The sequence below is a fragment of the Leptodactylus fuscus genome, chromosome 2, assembly GCF_031893055.1.
Source record: "Leptodactylus fuscus isolate aLepFus1 chromosome 2, aLepFus1.hap2, whole genome shotgun sequence".
In the NCBI taxonomy this organism is placed as follows: Eukaryota; Metazoa; Chordata; class Amphibia; order Anura; family Leptodactylidae; genus Leptodactylus; species Leptodactylus fuscus.
This window is the reverse complement of record NC_134266.1, coordinates 111573354-111583955: the sequence shown is the minus strand read 5'-3', so window position 1 is coordinate 111583955 and position 10602 is coordinate 111573354. Positions and strand designations below refer to the sequence as shown.

Genomic DNA, 10602 nt, shown 5'->3' with positions numbered 1-10602 from the left:
AGGGTTACCTATTCTTATACCTACATTGTTTGTGTTGTTATGTATATATAATGAACATACATTTTTGTATCATTGTCCCAGAGCTTTAGTTGTTAGGGGTTTCCCAAATCACAAATGCTTTCTGTGCTTTTGAGTACATACAACTATACCCAACTTGGACCACAAGATGGCATACTAGCAGGCAGTGACTGAGCTCCAGCTGACAAGCTGTATTAAAGGCACAACCCAGCTTACTCAGCAGTGAAGCTAATACGCTTAGCCTGCTTGGCTGTCACACACAGAGCTGTCACTGGGGCTCATAGGCGGAAGGTCTGCAGCAGGCACATAAGGAAGTGTGCTGAGCACAGCCGCATAGAACAACCGGCAAGAGCACTGATATAGGATGTTACTAAGAATATTCAGAGCCTGACAAGAACTTATTATGATCAATCCCTTGAACAGGACTAAGCGATGGCTGTAAAATGCAATGAGGACTGGATGGGTGCTCTGCCAGTATGCCTAATTACTATGCCGCTGTCCAACTTGGCAATACCAGGTATTTTCCTTTATTATGCTACTTGACGTCATTGAAGCAACCATTTATTATTGTGATAGACATTGATAATTCTGTGTAATGTGTATATGTACCTAGTATGCTCTGCTTCTGCCGTCATGCTGGATGTAGATTTATTACACTGGGTAAAGTTCAGATAGCAGTACTTATATTACACTTGTAGCCTCCTGTAAGTAATGCAAATCTGGCATTAGAAGTCATAGAAATAAGGAGACACACAGTAACCCTGGCCATTGTCTTGGTGGGTTTCACTGCAGTAAAGTACTGCAGTGTGTAGCGATGTTAGTGGAGAATTATTCCCAGTTTTACAATAAGGCTCCAGATCTGCAGCTCTTGTGAGACGTTTTTCTGTGGTGCTGCAGTATGTTGTAGGGAATCTCTACCTTTTTCCAGATGTCTTCAGCAGGTAGAATGAAGTGGATATGAGGTTAAATAGAGTATACAGGTGGGGTTTATATTGGGAAACCATTGTAGGGACATTGACTTGTTTAACCTTGGATATACATACGCACACTCACATCTGTTCTTCTGTGACAGGAGCTTCTCTGTATAAAAACCAGAATTGTGACCCGAAAATCCGTCATAATCTCAAGTGACCATTTATTATGTAGATCAGTTTTGGTTTGATAATACAAGAAAGGAGATCAGTGGAGGATGTCAAAAATCACAATCAGGCAGTGCACAGTGAGACCAACTGCAGCAGTGCTATCCTGGTGCTCCAACTAACATGCAACGCTTGGTTCTTAGAAAGATGGATTAGAGACAGGCAAGACTCAGGTGTGCAAAACTCACCTGAACTACTGAAATGTCAGTATAAAGTGGAATCCCCTGACATGTGACCCCATTTTGAAAAACCACACTCATGAAGGAATTTATCTAGGGGTACAGTGAGTAATTTTTAACCCCAAAGTGTTTCATTAAATTTATTTTTTGTTGCAGATTTTGCTGCAGTTTTTTAGTCAAACTAGGAGTGGCTACAAATGCAAATGGGAAATATAAAGGAAGCATTTATAGTTTTCCTTTCTGCTCAACCCACTCTTGGCTTTAGCTCAAAAAACTGCAGCAAAATCTGCAACAAAAAAATGCTGCATTTCTGCATCATGGGGCCTCAGTCTAAGGCTGAGGCGCCATGTTGTGGAAACACAGTATTTATGTTGTTGCAGATTTTACTGTGTCTTTTTTTTAACCAAAGCCAGGAGTGGATTGAGCAGAAGGAGTATAAGCACTTCCTTTATACTTCTTATTTATTTTGTAGTCATTCTTGGCTTTGGCTTAAAAAAAACGCAGCAAAATCTGCAACAAAAAAAGCTGTGTTTCCACAATGTAGGGCCTCAGTCTAGAATGGCTACAAAAGGAATGGGAAATATATAGGAAGTTCTTATGCTTCTACCTCTTGCTCAAAAAACTGCAGCAAAATCTGCAACGAAAAAAACTGTTTCAGCAACTAAGGCTGAGTTCACACAGAGTTTTTTGGACCAGATTTTGACACGGAGGCAGTCACAGAATCCGGCTTCAAAAAACTCATCCCACAGCTAGCCGCAACTGGATGCCGGTGCACTGCACCGGCATCCAGTCACGACATTCCGCGTCGGATTAGGCCCAAATGAATGGGCCTAGTCGGGAGAGAGTCTTGCGCCATGGCAGATTCAGCCGTGAAATAAGCGTCAACATAGGGCAGCTCACTTCTTTTTTCTGCAATGGCAGGTGTTTTTTGGAGATGGATTCTGAGGCGGAGTCCGCGTCAAAATCTGAACAAAAAAAAACTCTGTGTGAACTCGGCCTAAGGCCTAAGGCTGCGGATTCCACTTTACTGGTAATTCGGGGCTCTGCAAAAGTAGCATGATGTCTACAAAACAAACTGTGTTCCAAAAACAAAAGATGTGCTCCTTCCTTTTTGTGCCCGGCTATTTATACTCACATATGACAAATACACATATACACATATACACCCACATATACAACTGTTTTGTACCCCGGATAACCCACTTTAGGCTTTGGTCCCATGTTGCAAAAATGCCTCAAAAAATTTCAATTTTCATTTTGTATGTGAATTTTTGGGCTCAAAATGATATTACCCCTTGAGGGGTGTAGTTTCCAAAATGGGGTCACTTTTTGGGGGGTTTCCATTATGTTGGTACTTTAAGGGTTCTTCAAATATGACATTGCACCCAAAAACTATTTCAGCAAAATCTGCCCTCTAAAAGCTGAATAGATCTCTGACTCTCCCCCTCCCTGTTTCCCTAGCTAGTCTGCCCATTACAGCCTCAGCAGTCATCTTTAGATTCCTAGTTCCCACTTACTCATTACCTTTCTCCATTGACTGTATTACCGTAATCACCTCCATATATCATCATTACAGTCACATAGAGAAAGATTCATGAAAACAATGAATTCTTCATGCTTTTTGGCTCTTGATAAATATGTACTATGCACTTATATAGTATAATATGCTGCACAGTGGCCTCTGCACAGTATAATATGTTCCATGATGGCCCCTGCACAGTATGATATGCTCCATGGTGGCCCTTTCACACAGGCAGGCCATGTTATACTGAAGCTGATCAGCAGATTGCGCATACGTGCAAAGATCGCCCACGCATGCGTAATGCAGCAGGAACACCGGCAGGCACAGCAGAGTGTCTCACTCTACTGTACATGCCGGCATTCTGACTCTATTGCGCAGGCGTGGGAGGAAGTGATGTCCTATGCCCAGAAGGTCCTGACCAGAAGATGCCTTCTAAATGCTAATTAGTACTCCTAATTAGCATTAGCCCCCCCACCTTTAGAATTAGTAAGTTGCAATATAAATAGTAGTGAGTGTGTGTCTCTCACTATTTTGTTTTTATTATTTGCTTTTGTTTTTCTCTCCAGTATTTTGCTATATATACATAGTTTAATCTCTCTCTATATAGGATAATTTCAGGTTGTTTGTCTACTCACTAAATTTTAACATTTATACACATGTTGAAGGATAATATACACTCCACACTTTCAATAAAGTTTCAATACACATGTAAATGCACAAAACACAAAAATTGTCCATAGCTCCTAAATGTCTCAGAGCACCTGAACATACCATAGGCTGTATTCTGCAGAGGAGGCATATTTCTTCCTAGCTTCTGACACTGATACAGCCAGCAAGGTAGGCAAGGAAGATGCCCCATTCTTCTATATTTCCTCTTTTCCTCCTCTTCAGCATATAGCAATGAGAGTACCCCAAGAAGGCGCCACGGAACAATAGCTGAGACCCAGTTCACATCAGTGTTTGGGTTTCCTATACGCATTAAAAAGCAGCACTTTTCTCTCCGAATGTTTTGTGCGGAAACAGAGCAATCAATGGGGCCGTATGGTTTCTTATGTAACCGCTTTTTAATGCATGTAGGTTTCCGTACAGGGGCTCCCTAAGTGGACTCCTTGAACGGAATACCGAACGCAGATGTGAACCGGGCCTGAGGCAACTATTAAATTCATGACCATATGAATGCTAAGCTATAGCGGTCATGTGACCTCTCGCGTCATTGTATGCATGACGTCACATTTGCGCATGCACGGTGAGGACCATCCAGTGGCATCTATGCGTTGCTCCCAACTCATCCCAAGTGAGCTGCATTTTCTTATATGTTTGTACATATAAACCCTACTTTTTTAATGTGAGGCACACCTCTTGAGAAAGCCAGGCTTGCAAAACGCATTGAGCTGATTCCTCAACAATGGGGTTACTTTCTGTTGCTGGGGTCTGCATTCGCCATGTCTACCTGTTGGCAGCATATTAATTTTTGCACTGTCCAGGCATTCAACAGTAAACATCTAATTATTCAGGAACAAGGATAATACACTTATCAAGTTGTATTCAGTAGCTTAGTATCTCAGCTTCTTGTCTGTGAGCTTCCATGTGCTCTGCTCTTTGATGGAGTTCTATAATAAGAAAAGCAGGAACTTCCTACTTTTTTTTACTCTGGTCCCCTTCTTCTTAGAAATGCTTTATTAACAAAATAACAGTATCCCAGTGGCGTAACTAGCAATGGCGGGGCCCCGTGGCGAACATTTGACATGAGCCTTCCCTCCCCGACCAACGCCGAAGACCCCGATCAACTCCGCCCCCACCCCTGAATTCCTGCATGCACTATTATGCCCCATATTGGCCCATGCACACAATATTATTGCCCCATAGTGGCCCCTATAAACACAGTATTATCCCCCATAGTGGCCCCTGCACACAGTATTATTCCCCATAGTGGCCCCTGCACACAGTATTATTCCCCACTGTGGACACCCAAGTACAATTATTATACTCTGGGTCTTTTCAGACCTCAGAGTATAATAATCGGACACCGAGTGGGGGATACAAACATAATAAACACTGTTACCTACCTATCCCTGCACTCCCTGCTAATGTCAGCCATTGTACAGGACGTCACATGACCCGAGCTTGCATCGCGATACATAAGGACGCAGGTCCCGGCCACTCAAGTAGGCCCAAAGCCTGCCTGGAGGCCGGAGAGGTAAGTAACACTTTTTTTTTTTCATGTTCTCTTACCTCCCCTGGGTCTCTGATCATAATACTTGGGGGTCTGAAAAGTATAATAATAGTGTTTGTGGGGCCCACGTCCTTGCTTACCGATTTCCCCCTGCTTCTGCTCACAGCAGCCTCCGCAGAAGAAGAAGCTCAGGCGGCCATGGGCAGGAACCAAGATCGGTATGTAAATAGGGTCCGTTACCGGCCGGAGTAACTCCAGCTGGTAACAGCCTTTTTTAAAAAACAAAAATACAGCGGTAGCAGCTGTCGCTGGGCCCCCTAATGTCCCAAGCCCAGCGGCAGCCACTATCACTGCTACCCCGGTAGTTACACCCCTGCACTATTTCCTTAGAGACAGAAGCTCATGCAGGGGTGAACCTACCCCTTTCGCGAACTACAGAAAGCCCCCCCCCCCCCGGAGGAGGGGGTGGAGCAAAGGGGTGTGGTGGCGTGAAGGGGGCGTGGTGTCAAAGGGGCGGGGCTTAGTGCCGTTCGCAGGCAGAGAGCAGGCACGGAGAGGACCTGCTCTCTGCCTGAGCGTGAGGGGAGGCTGCTGGAGCAGTGCTGCTCCAGTGGCCTCCCCAAACCACCGCTCGGTGCTAAGCCAGTCCAGGACAGCTTGTCCTGGACTGGCTTAGATAATCAAAAATGCCGCCCTCCCTGGGGTCCTGACATAGCGCTGCCTGAAGCGCTCGCTTCAGGTCACCTCATGGGAGGTGTGGCGCTGAGCTCATGCAGTAATAAACTTATACACAGTAGCTGTTGCAATACAGGCAATAATAAACATTATTCCAACACCCCCACTCAACAACTACTTATCCAGTTAGTCCCATTGTGGTTCTGAACTCTTCGATTTTGGCTCTTTGCAAGGTAGGATAGACGCTTAGCTGGTATACTCTGGTTTGATCTGAATGCTCTCCTTATTTCGGGTGCACTTGATGGTTCCGTTACTTCTTCAATAGCTGAAAAATCTAAGCAAATCTCTACATCTTTTTCTTTGTCATCTTGTAACTGACTGAGATTGTTGTTGTTTCAGCTGGACTACCGTTATGATGTCATCAAACTTCAGCGAGACAAAGTTCTCATTAATCATTACATCTCTGCTTGTTGTGTCATTGTTCGTTTTTGGGTGCAGGTATAGTATATCCTCTCTGGGTTTTGCTGTAGCCCACCAGGATACTTTCTTTGGCACGGGATTCCCACTTGGTTTGTTTTTCCTTAGGAACATGCACAAATACTTTACTTCCAAATGATAAAGTATTTATGATAAAGTATTTAGAAATTTAATAAATAGTTTTCATTCATTTGACCGCACTGGTACTTCATGCTCCCTGTAATCATCCTCCCTCGACCTGACACCTGAAAAGTATTTTTGCAAAAATCTGCTGCAATAGTTGAACTGTTTAGGGTCTGGGTGTCTGACTCCCACAGATCACATGCTGACTACCTATCCTGTAGCTAGGTCATCAGTATGAATACTCAATTAGAACCCTTTAACAGATTGATTTAGTCAGTAGTGCTACAAAGAGTCACAGGGTTGCCCTGGACTAAGACCTCACATGCAGGGATCACAGCGGGTTAGTCACTGCACACTCACCAGTGACTAATCTGCTGTTATTTACATAATTAGTATTTTGAGTGGAATGATACAAATCTACAACACAAACCTATGCTGCAGGTAATAAACCCGCAGCACGTCAATTATTGCTTCAGGTGGTCTATGGAGATTCCAACTGGTAGGTTGCAGAAATAATAATAGTAAAAAAATTGCAGGGGAGAACACCGTAGAATTATTTTGATGGAAATTGTGGAGTGTTTTCACATTGTATGGTCTCAGCCTTAAAGGGGTACTCCAATATACATTTACATAAGGCCATTACAATATAATGGGTCAGTTTTCTAGCTGATACATTTGTGTAAATGGAGCCTAAATGGACTTTGGATCAGGATACAACTTGGAGCACAGAGCAGAAACTCACATGTAAAAGCAAAACAGGAGTTTAGGAATAATGTTATGAGCCTCTTGTTTTTTCACATAAATCTCAAAAGGTGTCAGCCTGACATCCCAAGTTCAGACTTATCTCCAATCCAAATATATATTCAAATGGAGCCAGTGTGTAAATAATGTCATGTGTATTATCAATGCCTTCTGTATCTTCTTCCACTATTAAAACGCACAGTTTATCAATGATAGTTTGATGTAAACTCTCCTTATCAAACTGCCACCCCAGGACAGGGACATCTATGAACTAGAATCCTATTAAACCAACGACACAATCTTTTTTAGGGCCAGTAGGGGCTTAATTCTGGGATTGGGTACATTGAGCCTATCAGAACAGGTGAGCAATATAGGAATAAAAGAGAATGGAATGCAAATGTATATCTTCTTCTCAATTATATTAACTCAGCACAGCCTTACTTACTCACACTCCATTATTCAGTCCTAAAGGATGTTAATTTATTTGCATGTAAAGTAGCTTTGCACAACACAATATTCCACGTGAACAACAAGCTGTGAGGACTGCAGAGGAACTGGAGGAAGAAGTTAGCACCCACTCTATAATCCACCCCCCCACACACACACACACACACACACACCTCTTCATAATTTTCGGCTTTGCTCCCTTTGTACATTTAGTTACTCAGGATGTTAAACATTTAAAATTATTTTCTTTTTTATGGCAATTTTTATTTCCAGAAACTTTGTACAATTATGGCATGGAGTGTGCACCTACCCAAAGCTATTTAGTTTTGGGGTGGTGGGAGCGCTTTCATGCTTTTGGATGAAAGCACATATTGATAATATTTTTGATTTGTTTTTGGTATGGACAATGCACACTTTTTAAAGATTTTGTTTCCCTTTTAATTTTTTAAAAAGACATTGGGATGAAATTTACTTATGTTATCCATTGTGGGTTTTTTGGATTTAAACAATTCCCTGGAGCCTGACTGTAGTGTCCAAACAGATCTTTAGGTAGTAGTAAACTAATAGTAGAAAACTAATAGTTTTCTAAATCTGGAGAGCTACCATCCTCCCTTACCAAAGGAAGGTATCCCTATTGGACAATATCTTAAAGCTAGATAGAACTGCTCTTGTGAACAGACCTCTGAGCAGGAGTATCAATATTATACCATAGTCTTAGGGCCAATGGGTAGCCTATAGAGATGAGCGAACACTATTCGAAACAGTCGTTTCGAATAGCACGCTCCCATAGAAATGAATGGACATAGCCGGCACACGGGGGGGTTAAGCGGCCGGCCGCCGGCAAAGTCAGCGTTTCCATTCATTTCTGTGGGAACGTGCTATTTGACACGGCTGTTTCGAATAGTGTTCGCTCATCTCTAGTAGCCTAACAAAACATTGCACAGAAAATATACCAAGGCCAGAACCAATAACAAGGTTGACCTTTTGCGACCTAGTATTAATACAGTGGGTTCTAAGATCATAGATGTCCCAGAACTTTTGATACCTATAATAGGGTATCACAAGCACTGGCATATCCTGGGACTGTAACACTGGTAATGGGATCGTTCCCATGTGGGAATTGCAGTTTTTGTCCATTTATGTAGATACATAAGTGTTTCATTAGTCCTATTGATGGTAAAAATAACACTAAAAGACAGTTTATCGGTTGTGGGAGTGTAGGAGTCTTTTATACAGCTTCTTATATCTGCCTCAAAATATATGTAAAGAAAACTATCCAACAGCTTAGATTCAGAATTTCCAAACATATCAGCTTTGTCAATACAGGGAAGATATCCCATTGGCAAGACATATAAGAACAATCCGTAATGGTGACACACAGCAGCTTCACTTTTGGAGTATCTTGCAGGCGCAGTTTGGCCTCAGAAAATGCAATATCAATTAAACATTACTTCAGGAGGAAGCAAAATGGATCTATTGTTTAGACAGCTTTAACTGTAACGGTTGAAATCAGGTTTATACGTGTATTGGGTACATTTAATCTTGTCCATAGCCCCTCGATTTTCATATATCTTCTGCATTTTTTTTTTATGGGAAAGTAACTATCATGCAAGTACATATTCCTAGAAATGAGAATATGAGAATATATCTAATATGACTTACAATATGCATGTTAGAATGCCAGGATTGTGTGAGTGGATTTATTAAAGAGGATTATCTAAGAAGTTAATCCATTAATTATGGGATTAACTGTAGATTGTTAATGACCTGAATCCAAGGACTTTGTTGGGACGCACGTTTGCTTTGCCTCTATGATTTCTCAAAAAATTATTTAACAAATTAATCTTTTAATAACATGTTTAGGAATAGCACGTGCCCATTATCATTGCTTAGGCAACATAAAATTACATAAGGCTGACTTCCACTGTCTGATTTATTAAAATTACTTCCTTGTAGATAGAAGGCTATAGTTGGTCTTAAGCTTACTGTTAATGTTTGATCTATATTAATACTCAAGTAAGCAAGGAAAAGGAAATCGCACACTATTGTTAATTTTATGATAACAGTGAATTGCACATATACTTGTATTTTTTTGACAATTTAGGCACTCATGACATGGCTTTCTAGCGGTATATAATAGCGCACATTGATGAACACATGAAACTCTTTAAAGTCTGACAGCTGTGATATGAACTCCTCTACTTACGAGTGATAAGAGTTAGCTTCTCTGTGCAAGGATGATGGCCAAGGAGTTCCTCATCTGCACCAGAGTCTGTGTTGGAGACTCCGCCGCAGAAATCGGTGGAGAGAAAAGTCAAACACAGACAAATTTTCTCTATGCTGGTTTCAGTATGAAAACTATAGACACCTGTCGGAAACGTGTCTGCAGGTAACTGATAATTTGGGACCCCGGCGACTCCGAATGATGGAGAGCCCAGCACAGAAGTGAACCTAGCCATAAGGGAAGACTTTAGTTCTTTATCATTAATTCACAGATAGTGGAACAGATTACAACAACTCAAAAAAACTCATAGAAAAAATCCCTAAAGTAAAACTTAACAGATAACATGCAGTGTGTAAGACCAAACAGGTCTATTAAAATGTGAATGGCTGCTAAGGGGTATCTTATTAATGTCTGTAAGACTAGTGTACAGTAGGACTATTAAAGGATTATCTTATCTATCTTATCTTATAACTGACTAGTGACCAACTGAGTCCTAATCTAGATAGTATACTAGATCCCTACAATATTGAAACCTCTGCTCTGTTATCAATGTTAGTGGCAAAGTGTTACAGGCTTGAAAATAAACTCCTGTCCAAACACAGCAGGTGGCTACCTGACTACTTAGATAAGCAGCATATACAAAAGATAGTAACCATTCCAGTTATAGACTGGTATCAGATATAATACTGACCAGCCACCCGGTGTCCCTCAAGAAGGGAATTTCGAAGGGGCAGTTCTTGAGGGTTCACCGGAATTGCTCCTCGGATTCAGAGTATGATTATCAAAGTGGACTGTTGTATCAGAGGTTCCAGAATCGGGGGTATACGGAGGAGGTTCTCGCTAATGCTAGGACCTTTGCAAGAAGAATTAAACGCCAGTAACTT

The 10602-nt window shown here is 41.7% G+C and overlaps 1 protein-coding gene across 1 annotated transcript in view; it reads left to right on the top strand.

The window, feature by feature from the left end:
- Positions 1 to 246: 246 nt before the first annotated feature.
- Positions 247 to 10602, top strand: part of PLCXD2 (phosphatidylinositol specific phospholipase C X domain containing 2) — a 30706-nt gene continuing 20350 nt past the window's right edge. The window contains exon 1 of the mRNA XM_075264399.1: positions 247 to 535. Within this exon, the coding sequence (XP_075120500.1) occupies positions 451 to 535 (85 nt within the window). The 5' untranslated portion in view covers positions 247 to 450. The remainder of the gene's footprint in view (positions 536 to 10602) is intronic.